Here is a 25,444-nt window from a genome sequence, read left to right as displayed (position 1 = left end):
TGCCCGTGATCCTCTGTTTGTGCTTACGATGATAGTCTCTTCATTCTTAGTTACTTATGTCCTGTCGGGGCACTTTGCTTGCGGTTTATTCACTTTATTTACTGTCATTGCTCATTCATTCTGCATTGTGGAATTATTCATCTGCCGGTGTGGGCTAGTACGTCGGAAATAATGGGGGCGTTCTTTTTGGCGCTGCGCTGCGCCGGCGGTGTGTGTTGGGCTTAAACCTGCGCTGTGTACATGTACTGTGTACAGCCTCTAGCCTCCGCTACAGTTAGTACATGTACTGTGTACAGCCTCTAGCCTCCACTACATGTACTGTGTACAGCCTCTAGCCTCCGCTACAGTTAGAGCTATATCATTAGTGGACCAGTAAGAAAAAACATTCCCGGATATATTGACTGAGCACGTTTTATTCTTGAAAAAAAAAGGTTTGTGCAGGTTTAAGGTAACAACGACTGCATTTGGGAACCACATGGTTTGGACATAATGTCTGTAGGATCATGCGTCTATCTCCTGTGTCTCTCATCCCTACAACTCTGTGTTTCTGTCTCTTGCTCCAGCTCTACCCGAGGATCAAGCCCCGGCAGCGGTCCCTGGCGTAGCCCCTGGACCACCCGCACTTTGAATGAACCCAGCGCAGCAGGAGAGCCACGGAGCATGGGCGTGTTGGAGAAAACCTCCAATAGACAGTGTAGAATGTTTGAAAGGAAAGTCAGTGGCATGATGAAAAGAATGAGTGAGGACAGAATCAGATGGAGGTCGGACATTGTGAATGATATTTTAATAACAGCTCGTTTTCTGATTGAGAACACTGACAGTCGTATGCAATGCTTATAATCTTGTCTACTTGCACCGTTTCTTGCTCGATGGCTCAATCTGTTCATTCAGTAACCTTCAACTTTCATCCAAAGAAGCCCTGCATGGCTTTTCAAGAAAACCACTTCTATTGTAATTAAGCTCCATTTTAAAACCTAAAAAGGGGAGATTGTGGGGAGAATTATTGTGGAGGGCAGTGGACTGGACCATGGTGATATTATATTGTCCACCCACTACCACATCAAGTTCCAATAGTTCAAAAGAATGTGACTTGTCACTGTGATACTGAAGATGGACGGAGAAGAGAGAGTGATGAACGTTCATCACTCACACTGAATGTAAGCCCGGGTCTGCCCACTAGAGTTTAATACTCCTTTAAGGAGGAGTCGTCACAGAGCCAGGTAACGCTCCTAACATTAAGAGCTCCTTTTATGTACCAGCGCAGGAGTAGTCGACCAAACTCGATGTCGATGGCCCTGTGTGACCTCTGGGTCTCCTCTGACAGAAAGGGTTGACGTTGTCTTGGTATGCGTTGACCTCATCGGAATACCGACAGTTTTCCGATGCGGCAGAAAGCAGAGAAGAGCAATCGAAAAGAATAGAAAAGAAATGAAAACGGCATGAATGCAAACCATTTTATGATATTGTTCCTTGGACATTTTTTTTAAATGAAAGCCTTGCAGGTTTAAGAGTAACGATGTGTTGCGTGCACAGTTCTAAGCCCAATCTATTTTTATATGCTATGCATGTGTGTGGTGCAGCGTACAGAGGTTCTTATGCTCGTGTTCTTCCACCTAGCGTGAGCGCTTTGTGGACAGACACTGTGGCATGTGCCAACCGATCCTCTTCTCATCTTCACTCAGAAGCAATAAAGAGCACTGCTGTATTATCTATTAAGAGGCAATGTTTATGTCAGCAGGAACACCTCAACAGCCTACCTGCTGGGGCCCTGGCAATGAAAAGTCTATGATGATAACTATATTACTATTTTATATCAAACTTCACAGTGGCAACCAAATAATTGGGCCAGAAGATGGTTAGAATACTGTAGTGAGCACATGGTCTACAGACTCTACGGTAAGGCCTGCAGTATACACACTATCCTGTAAAACCCATGTGAACCTTCACTGTTTGTGTGAGTGTGAGAGAGAGAGAGAGAGAGAGAGAGAGAGAGAGAGAGAGAGAGAGAGAGAGAGAGAGAGAGAGAGAGGGTTCAGGGTTTACGACCCGTTGATTTTATATATACGCACTATCCTGTAAGTACCAATAAAGCCCATGTTTACTTTCACCATTTGTAAGTGTGTGTTTGTGTGAGAGAGAGAGAGAGAGAGAGAGAGAGAGAGAGAGAGAGATGAGAGAGAGAGAGAGAAGAGAGAGAGAGAGAGAGAGAGAGAGAGAGAGAGAGAGAGAGAGAGAGAGAGAGAGAGAGAGCCCAGTGGGGAAAAGGCCATGTGATGTGACATGTGTATGTGGGTTCAGGGTTCACGGCCCGTAGCAGTAACCAGCAGGGGGAGCCTACTGAGCACTGAGCCGGTTGACAGCGGAACAATAAACACCAACAGTTAAGACCTACGACCAGCAGCTCCGTGTTCTACCAGAGGTCCGCTGCCCGGAGCTCCACTGCCCGACGGTCTGCTGCGGGCTGCTGTCCGGAGCTCCACTGCCCGGTGGTCTGCTGAGGTCTACTGCCTTGAGGTCCACTGCCTGGAGGTCTGCTGAGGTCCACTGCCTTGAGGTCCACTGCCTGGAGGTCTGCTGAGGTCCACTGCCCGGAGGTCCGCTGCCCGGAGGTCCGCTGCCTTGAGGTCCGCTGCCCGGAGGTCTGCTGCTCCTTCAGGTCCACCGCCCGGAGGTAAACGCTTTCTTTTATATTCATGTGAAACTTCTTAAGACAATTAAAGGGTTGACTAAGGCAAACGTGTGATCTTTGATCGTTCTCATTAAACGGTGTAATAAAGCGTTGTTATTTTAACAAACATTGTTAAATGTTTGCGATTTGTTACGGCGATGTGATGATGAGCACGAGTTTTGGATAACTTGATGATTGCTGAACTGAGCTGACTTGAATGAGTCCAATAGTTGGACAACAACTTGGGCCCAATCCCATTACTGCCCTTACCCCAAAATCTCAACCCTACCCCTCAACCCTACCCCTACGAAATGGGATGACAACCCTTCAAGACCCCTACGTCATTAGTAGTCATTGACAGGGTTTTGTTTTTTATTTTTTGGATCTTTTGATACAATATCTGTCTCTGGAATTGTACTGTATAGTTTGAATGTCTTAGGAATGCAACCTTACCCACATGGAAAAACACGGAATGATTAGATAAGAATATTATTCATGCTCACAATCTGTTAGAAACTGCAATATTGCACTTTATTTTGGATCAAACATTATACAAGATCAACATAATATATAAAACCAGAATAAACATAGAACTTGAGGTTAGGTAGTATGCCATCAATGTCAAACAAGAACAAACAAACAAACAAGAACCTGTGATATAATGGAACTAATATTGCACATTACAAAAAGGCATTAACAATCACATTTGGGGGCCCAAAAAGCGGTGGTTTTTAACCCATCAGTGGGAGGTTCGTCTTTCTTTGGGGCTTAGGGACCAATGCAGAAGAGCTGTCTGAGGTGGAGGGCTGGGCTCTGAGCTGCCAGCGGCCGCAATGATCTGAAAGAAACATAACAAATGAAAAGGATTTATATGGCAGGACTGACCACATGTTATGATAGATAGATCGATAGATAGATAGATATCTTTCACATGTTATGATAGATAAATAGATAGATAGATATCTTTCACATGTTATGATAGATACATAGATAGATATAGATAGATAGATATCTTTCACATGTTATATTAAATACATAGATAGATGATAGATAGATATCTTTCACATGTTATGATAGATAGATATATATCTTTCACATGTTATATTAGGTAGATAGATATCTTTCACATTTTATGATAGATAGATAAATAGATAGATAGATATCTTTCACATTTTATGATAGATAGATAAATAGATAGATAGATATCTTTCACATGTTATGACAGATAGATATATATCTTTCACATGTTATAATAGATATAGATATCTTTCACATGTTATGACAGATAGATATAGATAGATAGATTTCTTTCACATGTTATGATAGATAGATAGATATCTTTCACATGTTATAATAGATAGATAGATATCTTTCACATGTTATGACAGATAGATATAGATAGATAGATTTCTTTCACATGTTATGACAGATAGATATAGATAGATAGATTTCTTTCACATGTTATGATAGATAGATCGATATCTTTCACATGTTATATTAAATAGATAGATAGATATCTTTCACATGTTATGATAGATAGATAGATTTCTTTCACATGTTATAGATAGATAAATAGATAGATAGGTAGCTATCTCAAAATAAATGAAATGAGACACTTGTTTGTAAAAAACGACATCACATTGATCCACCATTCTTGAGGCTAATAAGCATTTAAAAAAAATAAAACTAACTATTGCATTACTTGGTAAGGGATTAAAGCTCATCTTCAACCTGGAGTCTAACCCAGTACTGTCATGAACCAACGCTGGAGATATGTCCAGTACTGTCATGAACCAACGCTGGAGATATGTCCAGTACTGTCATGAACCAACGCTGGAGATATGTCCAGTACTGTCATGAACCAACGCTGGAGATATGTCCAGTACTGTCATGAACCAACGCTGGAGATATGTCCAGTACTGTCATGAACCAACGCTGGAGATATGTCCAGTTCTGTCATGAACCAACGCTGGCCACGGAGCCCCGCCCCGCGCCGAGCAGCCCCGCGGCCGGCCGGGGCTGGACCTCTGCGACCGGCCTATACAACATTGAAACGGCATAATGATTTATTTAATGATTACTAACATAGAAACACTTACATTTGTGATTTTCGATCCTGTCACATCTTTTCGCCCGCCATCTTGCCTCGGATTTTTCTTGATTTTCTCTTTTCTCGCAGGGTTTTGTGGGAGCAAACCACAACCCACGTCTGCTAGTGTGCCCATCGAGAATCTCAACTTTGAGGGGATGTTAGCCCGACCCCTTAGCCCTCAATAAAGGGACTAACGGGATAACCCTACGCTGCACGTGAACGAGCAACAGCGAGGGGGAGGGTTGAGATTTTGGGTTGAGGGGTGAATTGGGATTCACCCCCGGACATGGGAGTGTGTGTTGTGCTGGTGTTGTTCATCGTGTCGTATGGGTCGATCTTATGTCCCATAAACAATAAAGAGCCGACGATAAGGTTAATCCAGGGTGAGCACTGTTTATCACATCACACTAGACAACAACCACACTTGACCGATTTCTTACCAGGAATTCAAACAAAACACTGAGGGACAAACTACACACATAACACAAACTTAAATACACTAGATCAGAGGTCTTCAGCAGGGAGGTCGCGACACCACGTGGGGTCACAGAGGTACTGCAGTGGGTGTCGCCAAACCAACAGTAACAGCAGCTACGTCAAGATCTAAACTCAAACGCAAACGAAAATATTCTGAGAATTATCTCAAATTTCACTTTCAGGAGACTGAGGGCGCTGAACTGTGTCATCTGCTCTGCAGTCAAACGAGTCTATGAAGCCATCAGCGTCACTTGGAGACTTAAATAAATAAATAAATAATTTTAAGAGCTTTGTTACTAAGCCTTAATTTTGTATGCACAATAACAAGGTTTTATAACAAGGTTAATACATGACACTATAGGCTGCCCTACATGTTATTGTTGGCCCAGTTTAATATTTACCACAATATGTAGTGGGGGGTCCCTGCTCCGTCACTCTATCAGATATGGGGTCCTTGGCCTAAAAACTTTGACGACCCCTGCACTAGATGAAGTCATTTGTTCTTTATTTGGTAGATAGTAGTGTACATGGAAGATGATTGTCATATGTCATAGATAGGCCTATTTCTGTTCTGTCAATGATTGGAATTAGGCTGCTAATAAACGTTGGCCTTTATTCCAGAGACTCATTGACCGCCATGCCGGGGCCCTTTCACATCAACACCCCCATGGTGGAGAGTGTGGGCATGTCCAAACGGCTGGGGACCACCGTCTACCTGAAGATGGAGAGCTCACAGCCCTCTGGCTCCTTCAAGATCCGTGGCATCGGTCACCTCTGCCAACAAGTAGGGTTAACCCTAACCAACCCTAACCAACCCTAACCAACCCTAACCAACCCTGACCAACCCTGACCAACCCTAACAACCCTGACCAACCCTGACCAACCCTAACCAACCCTAACCAACCCTGACCAACCCTGACCAACCCTAACCAACCCTGACCAACCCTGACCAACCCTGACCAACCCTTACCAATCCTAACCAACCCTAACCAATCCTAACCAACCCTAACCAACCCTAACCAACCCTAACCAACCCTAACCAACCCTGACAGTTGGTGATCAGGACATCTTTCTAATCAAAGTGATTGAATAGAAAAATCAACAACAAACCAAATATTTCACATTTTTAAAAGGGTAATACTCCTAATACGTCGATTCACTTCATATACGGTAATCTAGGCCTACCTCTAACACCAATAACATATACACCGATATAATATGATTTGTATTGTTTATCGTATAAATATTACCTTATTACTATTAAATGATCACATTTGGATGTCTCCGCCTAGTTGCTTCTGATAAAGGTGTCTAAATGTAATGAAATTCTAAATGTAAGTATCATGTCTGAGATACCTACTTTCCAGTGTTGTGCAAGTTCACACTTCACATGAACTAGTTCAAAGTTCAGTTCATACAAAAGAAAATGAATAAATTCACGTTCATAGTTCACCAATTCAGTTTTGAACTAGTTCATGTTCAGTTTTTTCAAAGTATTCTGTGCTTATCTTTTAAAATTAATTCTCTCCATTACCAGCTGCCCATCACTACAATCTCAAATTGTTGTGGATATTATTTGTACACCCGTTTCATTCATCACAACTAAGGCAGTAACTCTATTGAATAAACATGTCATCTGGACCTAAGCATCTATTCAGAATGTCACAAAATCTGAACTAGTTCAAGTTCAAGTTCTTTAGTTAAAAATATGTTACGTTCAGTTCAAAGTTCATAGAAAAATGAACTTGTTCAATGAACTAGTTCTTTTGAACTAGTTCATGCACAACACTGCTACTTTCACGTTTCCATTCTCTCTCCTGTTTATTTAGTGTTTTCTCCCTCTCCTCTACAGATGGCAACTCAATCCAAAGGAATCGTCTGTTCTTCAGGTTACACAGCACCTTGTATCCACAACACAATACTATACAATACTTCAAGCCATTTGCAAAAACAAAAAATACTGCCATATTGGAGCCATTGAAAAATCTATAAATTGAACAATTCTTAAACACATTTCTCATTTGCCCTCTCAAATTTGTCCATACGATATATATACATTTTGTCATGATAATAATGATTTCTTCTCCATGCAGCGAACCAATTAATGCTAATGTTTTCAGGTGGCAATGCCGGTATGGCTGCTGCTCATGTTGCCAGAAAGATGGGTCTGCCAGCCACCATCGTAGTTCCCTCGTCTTCTCCTCCTCTCGTCGTCCAGAACCTCCAGGACCAGGGAGCCACTGTGAAGATAACGGGAGAGGTGCAGGACTTCATCGTACTTGCAGCACACTTTGTTTTAGGTCAATTCTCTGCTAATCGTTGAAGTGGATTCCTTTCCTCTGGTTTGTCAACACAAAGCAGGCCTTCTACAATTTAATCAAAAGTGATTTAGTGAAAACGTCCAAAATGTATGCGTCTTGTAATGGCTGCTTGGAATGTGGAAAACAAAACAGAATCATGGATTTCAAAACGCTGGTGAAGAGGCTCGTATGGGCTGAGAATATAGTGTGGAATTATTCTACTTCTGTGTCCAATAGCGACCAGAGGTAGAAGAGGTTAGAACAGACTCAGACGGAGGACCTGTAGGAGACTTAAGGTATAATTCAGCCTTTAGTCACAGAGCAAGTGTTGCTTGTGTCGATGTGTGTTGATATGAAAACACGAGACTCGTGGTTTGGAGGCGGCACTAAAGTAATGCAGATTGAAAATGCAGATGAGTGTGGAGGAATTTCTAGGACGTGTATTTCATATGAAATCTCATCCTTGTGGCAGGAATCAAGTGGAGCAGATGTTAACGATGACGCTCTGTGTCTCCAGGTCTGGGACGAGGCCAACGCTGAGGCTCTCAGACTGACAGAGACGCAAGGACTGACCTACGTCCCTCCCTTTGACCACCCGCTGCTATGGTACACACACACACACACACACACACACACACACACACACACACACACACACACACACGCACACGCGGACACACACACGGAGAGACACACACACACACACACACACACACACACACACACACACACACACACACACACACTCACGGACACACACACACACACACACACACACACACACACACTCACGGACACACTCACGGACACACGAGGACACACACACACAGACACGGACAGACACGGACAGACACACACACACACACACACACACCAAGGGTCATGCTGTAATATGAGTAGAGTTACCATAAGACTTCTGGTGTATAAAAATACATTTTGTATGTTAGTTGTTTTATAAGAACGCCCTCTTCAACCCTATTCATACGCACACACTTGCATGCGCACAAATTCTCACGCACGCACGCCTACCAGGGAGGGCCATTCCACTGTGATTACAGAGATCGCGGCCTCCATGGGGCAGAAGCAGAAGCCTGGGGCTGTGGTTGTGTCTGTTGGGGGAGGAGGCCTCCTCTGTGGGGTCGCCCAGGGCCTCAGAGGCCTGGGCTGGGAGGATGTACCTATCGTTGCTATGGAGACGGTGGGAGCGGACTGCTTCAATGCCGCAGTGAAGGCCGGGGCCATCGTCACGCTGGAGGACATCACCAGGTGAGAACATGTGGATGCTTTCGGATTATCCACGTGGGATTGGGACTTGTAACTTTGTTTGAGACATTGCTGCTGTCTTGCAAATGTTATATGTAACTGTTTAAGGAATTAAATTTGTATTTAATATTGTTTATTACCCTACTGGCAGTGGCGGTGGGTCAATAGAGGACGCTAGGGCGCCGCCCCTCTGTGAAATATTCACTCGAATATATCTGCCAACTTTGAATCAACTATTATACATACGAAATAAATCAACAAAAATGCATAGCGTTTATCCTCGTTTAATTGTGTGATAGACCGTACTTGCCACTGCCAGCAACCATTTAAATGCGTCTGAAAGTGATGATGATTTAGGCTAGGCTAGTTATTGGTCATTCGAAATAAAGCCCTCCTTCAGGTCAGGGGCGCCGGCCAAGTTGAAGTCAACGTAAGCTCGCAAACTTTTTACTGTCTATCAAGCAGAGACGGCTTTTCATTGGCGCAAAAGAAATCGCCATCGGGTCGCACCAGTGTGCGCCCCAAGCCAATGGTATGGCTTTTCTGTTTTTTTATCACCACATGATTGGACAATTCAGCAAATCAATCAAATAGGCTACCTCCCTCAGCAACACTCGCACAACACACTACAGTAGAGAAGAGATAGATCGCTAACTAGCAGAGATTTGTAAAAGCACTTTCCACCCATTTCTGTGGAGGAATTGGACTCCCCAAGCAATGTTATACTTAAAGGGAGCAAGTAAGTTACATATTAATTTAGTCTTTCAGCCTGTAGCATATAAACAAAATGAAGCAAGTGACCCATATTTCTAACTGCATTTGAAATAGCCATTGAGACACAATAATGGACGCTATAGGACAGTGATCATGATTTGCCTCAATATTATAATAACAACAATGGGTAAGCTTGCTCAGGCCCTGCAAGTCAGGATGTAGGCTATGATTATATTGTGCCCCACCAACAATTTTTTCCTAGCCGCCACTGTCTACTGGGGTTAATGGGATGAACCAGTCCGATACTGGGTACCAGTACCAGTACCAGTATGGGGTCGGTACCCGTGGCTCTAGCTCTGTTACTCCTCCTCTCACCATACTTAATAATACAACAGAAATCACATTTTGTCAAGTTAATTCTCAATTCAAAACTGACATTTGCACTGGATGAATATTCCAGAAGAAGCAACGTAAAAAACATTTGTAACTGCAGTGACGTGTGTGTATAAGTAAATTCATGTTTTACGAAGTTCATAAATCGGCTCGCCTAATATTAAACATTTTAATGAAAGAAACAAAAACATTGGTATGTCTGATCGTATTGGAATAGGCCGATACTTCAGATTGCAGTATTGGTATTTGTGATCAGTATTGGAATAGGCCGATACTTCAGATTGCAGTATTGTTATTTGATCATTAATGGAAAGTGGCATCTTGCCATCCCTATAAAGCTACGACTTTAAGGCACATTCTTTTCCACCTTCTCTCACGTGTTTGTCTCTATTCCGTAAAACAGAATGTGACTAATGGGGTGTTTTCACTCATTACTCTGATGATAAATGTCACCACTACAGTGGACGTCATCACCCCGTTACCTCTCTGTTGTTTCATCATTGTTCACCTTCTCTTTAATCCCAACCTCGAACACAGTGAGGCTAAATGTCTCGGAGCAAAGACGGTTTGCAGAAAGGCGTTCCAGTACAGCCAGTCCACTGAGCAGGCCATCATATCTGAGCTGGTCACAGACCAGCAAGCTCTCCATGCCGTTGAAACATTCCTTGGTAAGTGTGTGTGTTGGCTTGTGTTACATGAGGGGAGGTGGGGTTAGGGTTACCTGGAGGTATAAAACTGAACTAGGGAAATTATTCACTGACCTACTCTGACAAACCACATGGCTTGGAAATACATTTCAATGAGACTATGGGCCATGTATCTGACCGATGCAAGGTTAACAAGCGATGACATTTTGCAGGTAAATGAGTGACTTGTGAAGGAAGCCAAATGAGATGTGTCTGGTCTTGACCTCACAGAACCTCCCTTCCCTAAACATCCTCATTCCTCATGTTTGGGTCATAAGAGCCAGACGACTCCAGCTCCCAAGATGCATTCCTCTGTGTGTGTTCATTGCAAACAATGGAAAAGCATTTGTTTCTGTTGGCTTTCTTTATAACATCTCTTTCTGCTCTTTGTGTGTGTGTGTGTGTGTGTGTGTGTGTGTGTGTGTGTGTGTGTGTGTGTGTGTGTGTGTGTGTGTGTGTGTGTGTGCTCAGATGAGGAGCGTGTGTTGGTGGAGCTAGCGTGCGGGGCGGCATTAGCAGCCGTCTACAGCGGGGTCATTGGCCGCTTGCAGGATGAAGGTATTCCTTATGGATATAGCTGCGTTATTTATATATATATATACATATATCTAATTATTTATTCTTAAAAAAATTCATTTATTTATTTATGGTAACGGTCCCAAATAAAAATCAAAATAAAAAGTATTGCATATATCTGACGGGTCCTAGCAAAGCTATCTCACTGCATCATCACTTTAAGGTTATCATCCAGTAGGATTAACAGGATGACCTCCACAATGCAAACATTGATGAGCACTTTGCGTTTCCAGGTCGTCTGCCGAGGCCTCTGGCTCCTCTAGTGGTGATCGTGTGCGGTGGCAGCAGCATCAACATGGAGCAGCTGGCCAACCTCCAGAACAAGATCCCTCGTTCCACCTGAAGGCTCCTGTTGTAGTGGGGAAGATCATTCTTGGGTGTGTTGTCAGCATGATTTTTGTCCAAATCAATCACCCAAAAATAATAAACAGTCACTATTCCTAATGGTAATGGCTCTCTGATTATGGAAATGGGAATACGAAAAAGAAGTTGAGAGACCAACCAGACACTGGAGCAGGCGTAGTCTCTCTCTCTCTCTCTCTCTCTCTCTCTCTCTCTCTCTCGATGAGGACCAGTGAGCTGTAGTGATGAGGACCAGCGGGGGACCAGTGAGCTGTAGTGATGAGGACCAGCAGGGGACCAGTGAGCTGTAGTGATGAGGACCAGTGGAGGACCAGTGAGCTGTAGTGATGAGGACCAGCGGGGGACCAGAACATTACCGTCTTTATTCCGCCACATCCAAATCGGTCATGATTCCGATTCCCTATTAGAACAACGTAGTTATGGACAAGCAAGTTTTTGGTTTCCTCTCTGACAGTTTCAGAATGAACCCGAAATATGTTTCATATTTATGAGAAACGGAGTGGCTCAGCATCACAAGAGTACGATTCTGCCTGGTCCCACTTCGTCATTTTGTAACACCTTTTCAGTGGCTACTTTGCCAGCAGCACTGTACTGTACAGCACAGCACTCATAATGCACTGTTTTGAGTCTCAGAAAATGTTGAGAAGGTAGCAGGTCGGACGTACTGGCGTACCGTACAAATAGGTGGCAGCATGATTTGTATCTGTAGACACAGAGCATCCATGGGCGGGACAAAATTGCCGCATTATCCAATGAATGTGCCAATGTAGTATCCCCTGGTGGGGGAGCGCGCATGCATCCAGTGCAGGCGGGGGACCTATGAAGGTATTACTGTAGCAAAAGTCTTTAGCATGTGTACACTAAAGTCACAAATGTGTAACAGTCACAAATGTACGGAAGAGGATTAGGGCCACACATAAGAAATACAATCGAGTTATGACTTTAAACTCAGAATTCTGGCTTTAAAGTCAGAACTATGAAATTCTGAGAATAAAGTCAGAATTCTGACTTTAAAGTCAGAATTCTGACACAAAATAGGGGCTACGAGTTCCCAAGTCCTTTGTTACAGGTGCACAAATCCTATCCTGTGCATCACAACTTCAAAGAGTCACGCACTTGACACTTTTGCTACAATCATTGCAGCGCAGTTGGTGCAAAACACATTTGCACATCCGTGTTTCATAATCTGAGAACGTGCACAAAATGTGTGAACTAATGCAGCCGAAGTTGCACATCTGTGAAATATTTCTTCACAGATTAAATTATATAGATCGCTATGTTCAATGAGCATTTTAATGAGCGAGCACAAGTCCATCGATACAATTGCTTGAATCTACTGCTACGAGTCTCTGCTGTTGTTTTTCCTGCGGGTACTTTTGCAACACGTCTGGGTGGTACCAGAGAATGTCTAATATGAAGAGAACTGGCACTCTCTGGTAACTTCTGGTTTCTGAACTGGTTGCGGTAACACATCTCTGTCCATGCGAGGGCGCTTGCCGGTGGGTGCAGAATGAATGAGTCACTTTGGCACTTCCGCATATATTATATATATTATACATATATACATATAATATATAACAATTAACTTAGACGGAAAGTCCTCCTTAAGATAGTTTTTCTGATTCTTCTTTAGCTTCAGATGCCATCAAGAGGGTCTCTGGTCGTAATCAGTCGCAAGTCCGTCCCTGACCAATCAGCATTCATTAGCAGAATGCCAGCGTGTACGGCCAACAACGGCCCAAACTGTAAGAAATCCAAAGGACATAAGAACTCATTCATTCGACTTTTGAACTATAATCTATATTGAACTTGCGGAATCGACAATAAAATCTGCGATATTTCAACGACAAGCAGGTGAAAGAGATACATTTAGCCGTCTAGCCCCATAGACCCACATAGACCCACATGCACTCATTCGATCACCCCCAGTGGAATTCTAATGGAACTGCAACCAAGTTTGATACAATGGGGCTCAATAGAGAGTGCCAAGGCTCTCCGTAGACGGGCTCTGGTGGTACAAGTGTAGCAAAAGTGATTCCTATCCGTATGACGTAGAGCGTCCGTGGGCGGGACAAAATTGCAGCATAAACCAATGAAATTCGCCGGCAGGGGGTGCATTTTTCAAACTACACTGGGACCCTAGCCTGGCTATTGCCAGGTCTGGGGTCTGGGGAGGCTGCTGTCATTTTCTTCAGCACGAGGCGTGATCAATGGGCATAGTTCAAATGACGCAATTGGCTGCTTGCCGTCGCTTCCCTGTCGTCATTGTGTTAAACCAGCCAATAGCGCGCCAGGGGGAAAAGCCAGCTTGGTGATTGGCTCTCGCAAAAACGTATCAAAACTAGAAAGAAATGTATTGGTCCTCTCCAGACCCTTGTGCAGAGCCAACTCACATCACCGGCAGAATGGGCGGGGCTACCCGGTCTACTGGGACCCATCCAAGCATACTTTTCCTTTCTGGAGTTTTGACAGAAGAGAAGAGGGCATCCTACACGACGGAGGTGGGTATCCAGGCCCGGGGTGGGTATCCAGGCCCGGGTGGGTATCCAGGCCCGGGGTGGCCATCGGGACATTCAGGAGGTTTCCCGTTGGGCCGGTTCACTTTCACATGTATTTTGGGCCGCTTGGGTGAAAGAAAAAAATACTTTTATTTTTTTCTTCTCCTAAAGAAGACGTTCTTCATTTGAAATTTCAGGTAGCTTCAGAGCAGAAGCCTGTCTGATGCTGCTGGTGAACCCGATAGACCTACTGCGCCGCCTGTGCGACGTTGCCCCCCCCCCCCACCAAATCATTTGAAAATAGTTTGGATCATATTCAACATTCGTTCATTCATTCGCGGCCGGGCTTCACCGGCTGCAGGAGCGCGCATGCATCCCACGCATGCGCGCTTCGATTTCACCTCGTTCACCCAAGGCTGAATTAAAAGTACATGCTTTTCGTCCTTCGGAGGAGACGTAAAACCGAGGTCCTGACTCACTGAGGTCATGAAAGATCCCAGGGCACTTATCGCAAAGAGTAGGGGATCCCCCGGTGTCCTGGCTAAAACTGCCCAACCAGGCTCATTCAATCTGGCCCCCTAAATATATATATATATAGAATTGGCTCATTCATTAATTCCCTCACTCTCCACCTCAAGCTGGTGTGTGGTGAGCGTTCTGGCGCCAATTGGCTGCCGTGCATCACCCAAGTGGGTGCTACACATTGGTGGTGGTTAGTGAGGTTCCCCTTCACTGTAAAGCGCTTTGAGTGTCTAGAAAAGCGCTATATAAATTCAAATAATTAATTAATTAATTTTCTAAATGTATGGGCGGGGGGGGGGGGCAGCTTCACACAGGCGGCGCAGTATCCGTATATATTATACATGGTATTATATATAATGGCGACCATTAGAATACATTGAAGGACACTTGAGGCATGTTAATGAAATAATTTAGGGGGAATTCAGTTGAACTAAGTAATTTCATTTAACATAATGTAAGATACCCACCTCTGTCGTGTAGGATGCCCTCTTCAATTCTGTCAAGACTCCAGAAAGGAAACGTATGCAAAAAGTGCACCCCCTGCCGGCGACTTTCATTGGTTTATGCTGCAATTTTGTCCCGCCCACGGACGCTCTGCGTCATACGGATACGAATCACTTTTGCTACACTTGGGGCCTCTGCGAATAGTCAAACCTCCTAACCTTTATGCCTCCTGTTACGAGCCCACATTAAAAACGTGTGAACAACTAACATAATAACTCAAAGAAACAGATTTTCTGGAAAGAAAACGTTTTGGTTTATTTCTTTTCCATATATTGGTTTAGTTAACAGAATGAGAGGGTTGCCACAAAAACAGAAAATAAAACAACCGCTCCCACCATAAAATAAAAGATCAAAGATCAACAGCGATCAAAAATAATACATACGGATTGAACAAATGAGTTCTGGTTTAACAAAAGAAAAAGTGTGACCAGCCAGCGTCTGCCATGTCGAGGGTGTGAGAGAAAAAGAGAGACAGCCATCTTGGAAGTAGGCAGGCTTATATACTTGGGAGGGCTGGCCTTTTCAATTAGTCACTGCAAGGTAACGCCCAGTCTCCTCCTACCAGGAACAAGGAGGCAGGAACCGTAACACCTCCTTTCCTTAACCCTTGTGGAAAACGTCATCGGGTCAAGGAGAGATGAAAAGGTGCTTCCTTTCGAACATAGGAAAAGACCGAACTGTTTAAAATGAATTCGACTCCACTTTCCTAACCGACGTCATTGAGCGACGGCGGGTATTGCTGACCTTTAGCGTCTCCAGCGTGGAATTTTAATTTTCCGAAGATGGGACGACAACAAGTGCTCTTTGATCCATGCGTTCTTCTCGTATTGATTTCAATCAGGTTATCGCCAACAGTGAGAATCACTTAGGTCGGACTTGGCCAACGGGAATATTTGAGTCCACTTGAATCCCAATTCATATATTGATGTTGAAATAAACTGCCCCCAGTAGTCTTTCTTAAATGTGAAGTTAGCATTTTATTTCCATATGGTGTATATTATGTGCTTACTAACCAGCAATAAATTAATTCATTTCGATTAAAATAATGTTTCTGGAATTGGTATCCATTATTATCAATTGTATTTTCTTCTCTTCTCTTCTTCTGCTTTAGCGCGTCTCTCATGCGTCTTTGTGTAGAGTCGGTAAACTTCGTCTGTGGTCTGTTTATTTAAATATTGTTGCCGTAAAGGATTATGGGATACCAATATCTCCTTTCCTTTCGTAAAGGTTGGTCAGGAGTAACCTATGCTGAAGGAAGGCTTAAATGCATTGAGGGTCCTTTCCTAAGCATTTTTAGAATTCGAACCACCTTTCCTCCAAGTACTTTCGGGTCATCTCCTTAGGAAAGGAAATTTCCTATGCAAAAAAGACTATTCGTAGAGGCCCCTGTGCCACCTAGACGTGTTGCAAAAGTACCCGCAGGAAAAACAGCTGAGACTCGTAGCAGCAGATTCGAGCAGTTGTATGGATGGACTTTTGTGAGGAAATATTTAACAAACGACTTGTGAACTCGTAGCCCCTATTTTGTGTTTACAATGGTAGAAAATATATTCACGACTGCAAATTTACTCTCACACATTTGTGACTTTAGTGTACGCATGCTAAAGACTTTTTCTACAATAATACCTTCATAAAGGACCCAATACTCTTCAATTTCACCCAAGGCTGAATTAAAAGTACATGTTTTTCTAGATGTTTGTTATCAACAAGTTTGTAAAATAGTCATTTATAGCACATCTGTCAAAATAAATGTTTTAATTCTTCCTACGTGTTTACGATATTTATTCATTCATTCATTGCACCGTGGCCAAACTGACAGCTGTCTGCTGAAAACCAGCTGATCATATTTTATTCCACATTTCAGTTGCAAAATCTGCGGATGTCGTTTCAAATTATTCGGAATACATAATAATTATAACTTTGATCATGGTAGGCCAGACTATTAGTATTTCATGTAATAAATGGTTAAATCAATAACATGAGTGATTCCTAAAATAATTACGTTTGATAGAAAACAAACTGTTTGTCTTAAGGTGAATGATAAGGGACACATAAACGGTAAAAGCTCTGAATTACTGCAAGAGAAAAGTAAAAACAGAAAACAAACTTACTCAGCATGAAATTTATTTTTCCACTTCATGGTTTAATATTTATTAAAATAAATATTTTGTTTGCATTTAGATTTAAGATTTAAAATTATCCGTTGAACATCTGTTTTAATAGGATTACATTTTTAGTTGAATTATATTCAAGGTCATTCAAGTAAGTTTCTGACTCAATCTTGCTATTAAAAATAATGATGAAATACCAGAATTATTTTTAAAGAAGCAAAATAATGACAGCTCCTGAGCATTCTGTGACAAAAAATACAAACTTTTTTTACTCATTGCATTTGTTAAAGGTAAAAGACATGAATAAGGACGATAATGTTAAATAACAAAATAATACTTTCCACAAACCGATCTGCTACAACACTTTGTTATGATGTTACCGGTTAAGCCTTTACTAGAAACTTAAAATCTAAAAGACTGTAAGCAGTGCAAAAACCCCATAGAGCAGAGCACAAGGGTACGCTACCAGCAGCTGTTGATCTTCCATGGCCAGCGTTGAGATAAAGATCTTGGAAGCAGACATACTGCACCATCCGACAACCAACAACGCCAGAAGAGTCCCCAGGCAGCCTCTGGAAGAAAAGTAATAATGACAACACAAAAATAAAAAGTATTGAATAAAAACTCGAGGAAATGTCTTACACCTTGACACACCTTACGGATGTGATTTTGAATTCTGGAGAATAAAGTTGTCTTTATAAGGATGGGGCATTGTAAATGACGAGAAACACTAATTATCTTTACATCTTTCATTATTGTTACCACCGGTTTGAAATGTGTGACTCCTTACATCGTTGTCCTGTCAGATGAAGACCACACACATGAATGTGCTTCCATTATTCCATCCAGCCATAATTAATACTAATAAAGCTACGTTGAAGCTGCAATAATCACGTTTTGCTTGCCCCACATGTTTTGATTCAATTTAGTTTTGATTGAGTCTTGTGGTTCTCATTTTCTCATATTTTTTGGACTACTGGCCATTGTTATAGATCGATTGCATGACAACCATGAGACTCAATCGAAAACAAAGTGGGGTGAGCCAGATACAATTCAGGAAGGTAAAATGAATGAACTGAGACAACTCAACATTTGAATGTGGTGTGAACAAGACGTTATGCTCACTGTAAAGAGACAAAGACTGCGAACGCGGAGAGGACCACCATGGGCAGCAGACAGTAGCCCAGTATGCTGGCCACACAGCCACAGGACACGGCCAGAGAGCTCATCATGCTGAGCAGCAGGTACACCCCCACACAGGACATGGCACTGATCCCGTAGATGTAGCTGAAGTGAACTTTGCCTGCCTGAGCATGGGTAGAAATGTTGTTTACAGCATGTTTTCCTAGCAGGTTCAATTTGTGCTTCACAAGAACAACATTGAAAAAGTTTTGGGCAAGCAGTTTTACAACTAATAATAATAATAATAATAATTGAAGAACACACAGCCAAAGATCAATATGTGTCTGGTTAAACAAAGAAATAACAACCTAAACAATAGAATAGGTTGTTTGAATAGGTTGTCCAAAACGATCCATATGAACGTTTTGGACACCTACCAACTGTTCTAGAAACAGAAATATGTCACATAAAGCAAGGTTCTGTCTGCCAAGACAGTGGGAAAAAAGCGACATTTAAAAATATATATCTGCATTCAAATGCGCTTTGATAAGATTTCTAGCGATACCTCTGCATTTTATTTTCGTAATCTTCAGTCAGTGAATGTATATGATATAGTTTATATTTTATAGGATATAGTTTGTTGGTTTATGCAACGTTTTTTATCGTTGCCATGGTGATTCATATAGACGCCGCTATCCCTGAAACCACGCAGCTTGCATGTTGTTTGAATCATCGTCTTTTTTATTCCTCTGAGCTGCTATGTTATGTGTTATTTGATGTAACTGATGATGTTCTTTCAATAAAAACGTCGATTTTTGTGACAGAGCGATGACATTTATTAAAATCCATTGCAAAGGTTTATTTTATATATACATTTTGTTTTACATACAACATAATCATGACAAATTATTCCCGCTTTAAAGTTTTTTTGGAGTGTTAGTGCATCAATAAAGTAAAAGGAAGACAAAGATTTTCAAAAGACAACTAAACGTCACTCAACACGGGGGTCGTAGACCTACAGGACGCAGACACACCATCCATGGGCCCATAATGACTCCGGAAGATAGAGACGTCTGGTTTCCTTTTTATGAACCAGGGCATTAAAGTTGACTAAAATTGATTGTTCCAATTTGCGATCAGATCGTATATTGTCAATTGAAGTGATTATCCACGTTATTTTTTATCCTACTTCAATATCAGGGCTCTGAATAGCTCTCTCCCTTTGTCAAAATATTCCTATTAAGACGCGTTTCACCAAAAAACCCTGGAATATTTTCTACTGATTCTGTTTTTTGCTTAGAAATGTTTTGCTTAGATGCATCCTTTAACACACCTTTAGCATAGGTTACTCCTGACCAACCTTTACGAAAGGAAAGCAGATATTTGTAACCCATAATTCTTTACGGCAGCAATATTTAAAGCAACAGACCACTGACGAAGTTTACTGACTCTGCGCGAAGACAACGGGAGACGCGGTAAAGCAGAAGAGGAGAAGAGAAGAAAAGAAAATGCCAACTTCACATTTAAGAAAGACTACTGGGGGCAGTTAATTTCAACTTCAACAATTTTTTTCACATGTGAATTGGGATTCAAGCGGCCTAAAATATTCCTGTTGGCCAAGTCTGACCGAGACTGTCACGCCGTCCATTTCTGCCACCTAGCGGGACCCGGGCTGTTTCCCAGTGTGAAGGCTGCAGCCTTGCTAGAACGCTTCCTTGCAATGTTCTGTGGTGTTTGAGCAACAGCCTCAGACCTATAGACGCTCTACAGTGGGCTTCCGGAAAACGACACTAAAACTGGACTAGAAGCCCCCTCGCTTCGTGCCATCGCTGCTGCCATTCGACAAGACAAAAACAGCTTCTACAAAACTGCCTTAATTGAACACCAATTTGAAATTGATTTCCTGATTGACACTGGTGCCGAATTTACTACAATCCCACTACGACTTTTGAAATCTCTCAAAGTCCCCATGTCAACAACAAAGAAGATGGCCCGCAGCACAAACAGAACCCATCAACTTTGCTATTGGACCCACCGAGATAACAATACAGCTGTGGACAGGAGACGATGTCCAGGAAGCCCTTCTAGGGATGGATGTGCTGCTGTGCACGGATGCTACGACTTCAAGGATGGAGAGGTGACGATTCTTCTTAGGAGCCTCCAGAGGGAGGACCTCCAGGACCACCCCGTCTGGGCCAAGGGAAAGACCGACTGTGGCTTGTTGGACATGGAACCAACAAAGTTAACAGGATGAATGCCTCCAAGTGTCAAACAATATCCACTCAACAGAGCTGCCGTCGATGGACTGAGACCAATCATCAAAGTTCCTGGTCACTTGAATGACCAGGGAATCATCTACAAGACTCAATCATCCTCCAACGCCCCGGTGTGGCCTGTGAAGAAACCAAATGGTTCATGGAGACTGACGTGGATTATCGACTGGTGAACCAAGGCCTCACACATCTGAGCCCTGTGGTTGCCTCCAACTATCAATTCCTGCAAGACATCACTCCAGCTCACAAGGTCTTCACAGTGCTTGATGCCGTAAACGCTTACTGGTCAGTAACTTTGGTCACTGAGTGTCAAGATTGGCTGGCTTTCAGCTACGATGGATGTCAGTATACCTGGGCTAGACTGGCTGAGGGACTGGCTTCTGCCCCCACCATCTATCACCAGGCCTTGCCACGCCTGCCCGAAGCCCCCAAAATGATCTCAGCAGTCACCACGTACCTGGACGACATCCTAATTGCCCCAGAGACCGAGGAAGAGCATGACAAGGATTTAAGGGCAATGATTGACTATCTCCATGTAAAAGGTCACAAATTGAGCTACGACGAGGCACAAATGTCTCAACCAGAGGTCATTTACCTTGGACAGAAAATCTCACAAGGCAAACGAGAAATCTCACAGGACCGCACTGCAGCAATCAGGAAAACGCCAGAACCTCGAAAAACGATGTAGTGTGCACAATGTTATTTTTGAAAACGGAGGGGGGGGGGGGGGGGGGGAAATATTAGTTTCTCTAAATACCCTGCTATGTATAAACGTGGCCTGAGCTGCGCTGAACCGCGCCTTCACTACTCTACCAAGCCGCACTGAACCGAACCGCCTCGCTCGGTGGAAACGAGGCATAAGTGAGCCAAAAAGTAGCTTTTGGTTTAATTCAACCTTGCTTACGAGTGTTTCCATTTTAGTGTTGGAGAAGTTTATTTTCTTCGCTCTCTTTGCCATTATAGCGGTGAGGGGGAAAACACATTCACATGGTCGATAAAGGGACGCGTTGTGACCTCATCCTCATCTACAAATCCAGGGTCGGGTCGCGGGGGCTAGGGTGAGGGTTTCTGAATGCAAATGGTCTGAGTGTGCATGAGAATGATACTTAAGAACTAGAACTAGAACAGGTGGGATTTATCAAGATTACAAGACTACTTACTGAAGTGCGTACGAATGCCTTGCGCAGGTTTGATGAATACAGATGTTTTTGTACTGAAGCACATGCTAAATTTCATTCATAAAAGAGACTTTGAGGCTTTTCTTCGCACGGTTGATCAATGAGGCCCCTCGACCCCGAGGTCACCTACTTATTACATCACTTCCTGTAGGGCCGGATGTATATTATATCATCTACTAATTAAACCCTAATGATTCATATAACAGAGAGCAGACGTCTCTATTTCACTCCCAAGTCATTCTGTGCCCCCAAAGACAATAATTGGGTTAGGGTTAAAATGCAATAAGTGTTTTTCACTCATTGTCTTTGACCCCCTAGCCTTTAAGAATGTTTTTATCTGCTTTATTAATTGCATTTACGTTTCAAAAACATTGAAAGTAGCATTCATTTGTCATGATTATCTTTATAAGAAAATGTATATATACAATTCAGTGTTGTTATTCAGTGACTGAATACTACGAATTAAAATGCATATTTATCGCTAGAAATGTGATTAAAATGCATTTTAATGCTGAAACTATCCTTTAATGTCCGATTTTCCACTGAGAATAAAACAAATGCCATCCATGTTGTCTTGGTAAGACAGAACCGTGACATAGGGCTGGGCGATTAATCGAATTTTGATCGCGATTTCGATTTCAGAGTGAAACGATCACCAAACGAATATAATCGAGTTGAAACTATTTGAAAGAAATAGAAATTGCAGAACAGCTGGATTCATATCTGGACTTTATTTTCTATTTGACCATTTTGTGTATATTTTTAAGGGGAAATTTCGAAGTTCTCATTTACAAAGTGTTTTTTTTGGAGAGAAATTATGATTAAATGCATCATGTTTTCAAACTCAAAAATAATCGTTTGAATAATTGAGATTTCAATATTGACCAAAATAATCGTGATTATGATTTTTTCCATAATCGAGCAACCCTACCGTGACATATGTTATGTATTGCTGTTCATTGATATGGGGGCTAAAACGTACATATGGGTCGCTCTGACCTAATCAACAACCTATTCTGTCGTTTAGGAGATCTGTACCATTACTAAAGTCTACATGAATAGTCATTGAGGCCATGCTCTCTACACATCATGGCTGTACAGTAACAAAGAGGATTGTCCCCAAATAAATCTAGGGATTTATTAAAAATGAGATTTATTAAAGACATTACAAATCCGCAGTTGAGCTCTGTCCTTCTTAAACTAGTGATTCCACTGGAGATACAGCATTAGTTGTCATAGCCATCAAAATCAGTGCTTCTTTAAACGTTTTGCATCAGTTACTAGAAAACACATCAAACCAGCTTCTACAGATGTGTTGCAAGTGTGTGAAACGCACATCAGGGACTCACCATCAGCAGGTTGGCCCCTAGTGCGATGCAGAAGAGGACCGGCCCCGTCAGGTCCGTCTCGTTCATAATACTGCCGTCGGCTGGTTTGAACGGGTTCAAGACGGTCATGGTCTTCTGCCAGATGTGGTCAAAATTAATGCCAAGCTCTTCAAAGAGAAAGATATGGAAATGATTTAAAAACAAGTCAAATTATTTATTTTCCTTTTTATTGCTGGGTATTGTTTCATCATGAATGAGTGTATACAAATGGAATGTGTGCAATATTTTTGGGTCACTTTTGAGTGAACAAAGAAAACCACCAAACCGTGGGTCAGAATGTTCTACCTCATGCACTCCTCTACTATTCACTATTTAGCAGACGCTGCTGTAAAAACTTTGACGACATGATGATTAACATCATTAACATCATTAATGGGGTAAGAATCACAGGGTGCCTCACAATACGTTACGATATGCGATACATGGCCCACAATACCGATAATATCGAGATACAGCGATTCTGCGATAAGATTTATGTCTAACTATGAATACAAAATGACCAGGAAAGGTAAAGAGTTTTTCAGTTACACTCTTTGGCTAGTTAATGTAGAGATGCTGGGACGAGGTAAATCTGTTGAGAGTGCCTTATTTTATTAATTAAAATATCAATATTTGGCGCCAGCATATTGATTCTCGTATAGCACTAAGAAGGGCTTATTGACATTTTTCTTTTCCCACCCCTAAACATTAATGAGCAAAAAGGGCTATAGGGCCTCTGAAAGAAAGAGGGAAAGAAAGAAAGAAAGAAAGAAAGAAAGAAAGAAAAAAGAAAGAGAGAAACAACAGTTGCTGCTTGCAGCACTCACCTCACTAGAATGTACTCTGCATTGCGTCATGACAGTTGGAGAAGACTTAAGGCTTCAGGCTGATACGGATGATGGACAGTGTTATTGTTGTGTTACTTATTGTTGTGTTACTTGTGTTACTTATTTTACCCTCCAGTAGGGGCGGCTCTTCTTCATAATAATCTGCGTCTGGGCCTCCTAGTGCCCCAGCATCTTCCCTTTGTGGCTGGAACACGTGTCCTGCGTAGCTTTGCTCTAGAGATGGATCTAAAATGCCCGGCATGGTGGCCTCTGTCCCACTGTAGGAAGCATGGAGTGAACAACACAGGGTTAGGGTTAGAGCAGTGACAGTACCACTCCATAAGTAATCTGAAGTTTGGTGTTTTACTGACTCGTAACTCGTAATGTCAAATGACACTCACATGTTGATTCCTATTCTGCTTACAAACCTCCCAGTGTTATAAAACGACGTACTTTTGCTGGTGTTCAGGGTGGGGGTCCCAGGGGCTGTGGGTCGAGGCTACGGCCCGGCCCTGGTCGTCCACATAATACCCGGAGCTGTAGAAGTCCTGGTCAAACTGCTCCCCGTCCCCCATGGCTATGGACCGGGAGAACATTGACAAACCATACATAGATTGAAAGTTATTGAGGAGAAGGGTCCATTGTGTTATAAATCTGAAGTATGATTTAATTCCTCTACCGCTCAGAGCCCAGCGTGTTCTTCCTGAGGACAGCGGAGCTAAGAATAGGTGTCTATATTTGTCCTTGTTGTGGGGGTGTTACGCTATTTGCTGGACAGGGCTTTTAGCGTTTACATTTTGGGTGACACGTGTTAATGTCACCATACAGTGGATTTGTAAACAGATTTTCTTCAGACTACGTAAACTGAAATGTAATTGTGAAGTGAATTAACAGTGAATTGTAAAAAAAAAAAAAAGTTTTTTAAATTGTTTGTAAACATTGACTTCATGTAAAACCAGAATTTGTTCTATTTTATCTATTTTATAAACCCATGCGTTTTTTGAAAGTGTCATTGATAACAACTCATTGATGAACCCCAGTTTGTTTGGTCGCGGCGCCCCCTGCTGGCCGACTGGGGGATGACCAAATGAAACGCCCCTTTTCCCCACAATCATTGATATATATTCGAGATTTTGCTGTCATGTTGTTGTTTAAGTGTTTTTATTTTTTATTTGTTATGAATTACTGAAGGATTTAATTAAACGTAGACTTCCGGGTTTGGGAAGTGATGTTTGACCTCATCACGTGCCCTCTCCTCGTCACGTGACCTCTCCTCGTCCAGCTGCATTTGCTCAGTATTTATTTAATATTATCCTGGAACTGCTAAGCATCTTATTGTGTGTATAGTGTTTGCATATTGTGTATTGTACTGTTTTTAATATCAATATTTGCCCTTACCTCGTGATTGTATTTTTGTATTTCTGATTGTACTGTAACGCTGCTACGATGACCTAATTTCCCCCTGGGGATAAATAAAGTTATCTATTTATCTATCTATCTATCTAGATCC

The 25,444-nt window shown here is 42.3% G+C and overlaps 2 protein-coding genes across 3 annotated transcripts; one reads left to right on the top strand and one right to left on the bottom strand.

Annotated features, from left to right (window-relative positions):
* The first annotated feature begins 2,406 nt into the window (after positions 1 to 2,406).
* sdsl (serine dehydratase-like) lies at positions 2,407 to 11,537 on the top strand. Its single transcript, XM_084481811.1, has 9 exons — positions 2,407 to 2,671; positions 5,859 to 6,021; positions 7,090 to 7,126; positions 7,358 to 7,497; positions 8,055 to 8,143; positions 8,570 to 8,803; positions 10,445 to 10,575; positions 11,065 to 11,151; positions 11,403 to 11,537. Exons 2-9 carry the CDS (start codon positions 5,875 to 5,877, stop codon positions 11,510 to 11,512), a joined length of 975 nt encoding a protein of 324 aa, XP_084337937.1. The 5' UTR covers positions 2,407 to 2,671; positions 5,859 to 5,874; the 3' UTR covers positions 11,513 to 11,537.
* On the bottom strand, positions 11,385 to 24,677 carry LOC311362017 (protein YIPF7-like). 2 transcript variants are annotated; one of them, XR_014638703.1, is made up of 8 exons: positions 24,614 to 24,677; positions 24,388 to 24,511; positions 24,064 to 24,212; positions 23,090 to 23,235; positions 18,293 to 18,474; positions 17,634 to 17,739; positions 11,672 to 11,932; positions 11,385 to 11,518 (listed from the first exon to the last, which is right to left on the bottom strand). XR_014638703.1 is itself a non-coding variant. In XM_084481812.1 (6 exons), the coding sequence occupies exons 2-6, from the start codon at positions 24,507 to 24,509 to the stop codon at positions 17,577 to 17,579; spliced, it is 762 nt and encodes a 253-aa protein (XP_084337938.1). In that variant the 5' UTR covers positions 24,510 to 24,511; positions 24,614 to 24,677; the 3' UTR covers positions 16,747 to 17,576. The 2 variants fall into 2 exon arrangements, 1 of the variants encoding a protein (XP_084337938.1); XM_084481812.1 differs by lacking the exons at positions 11,385 to 11,518; positions 11,672 to 11,932 and having other exon boundaries at positions 16,747 to 17,739.
* Positions 24,678 to 25,444: the final 767 nt, after the last annotated feature.

Source organism: Micromesistius poutassou (genome assembly GCF_964030765.1).
Source record: "Micromesistius poutassou genome assembly, chromosome: 17".
NCBI lineage: Eukaryota > Metazoa > Chordata > Actinopteri > Gadiformes > Gadidae > Micromesistius > Micromesistius poutassou.
Note: the sequence above shows the minus strand (reverse complement) of the source record. Positions and strands in the feature narration are given on the sequence as shown.

What these genes read in the sequence shown, in the direction of transcription:
- LOC311362017 (XM_084481812.1), bottom strand. Translation starts at nt 24,509, where the DNA reads ATGGGGGACGGGGAGCAGTTTGACCAGGACTTCTACAGCTCCGGGTAT. An exon ending in CACCCTGAACACCAGCAAAA is followed by an intron (nt 24,213 to 24,387) that starts GTACGTCGTTTT and finishes TGCTTCCTACAG; the next exon opens with TGGGACAGAGGCCACCATGC. An exon ending in GCAGTCTTTGTCTCTTTACA is followed by an intron (nt 17,740 to 18,292) that starts GTGAGCATAACG and finishes CTTTTCTTCCAG; the next exon opens with AGGCTGCCTGGGGACTCTTC.
- sdsl (XM_084481811.1), top strand. Translation starts at nt 5,875, where the DNA reads ATGCCGGGGCCCTTTCACATCAACACCCCCATGGTGGAGAGTGTGGGC. An exon ending in TCGGTCACCTCTGCCAACAA is followed by an intron (nt 6,022 to 7,089) that starts GTAGGGTTAACC and finishes TCTCCTCTACAG; the next exon opens with ATGGCAACTCAATCCAAAGG. An exon ending in TGGCCGCTTGCAGGATGAAG is followed by an intron (nt 11,152 to 11,402) that starts GTATTCCTTATG and finishes TTGCGTTTCCAG; the next exon opens with GTCGTCTGCCGAGGCCTCTG.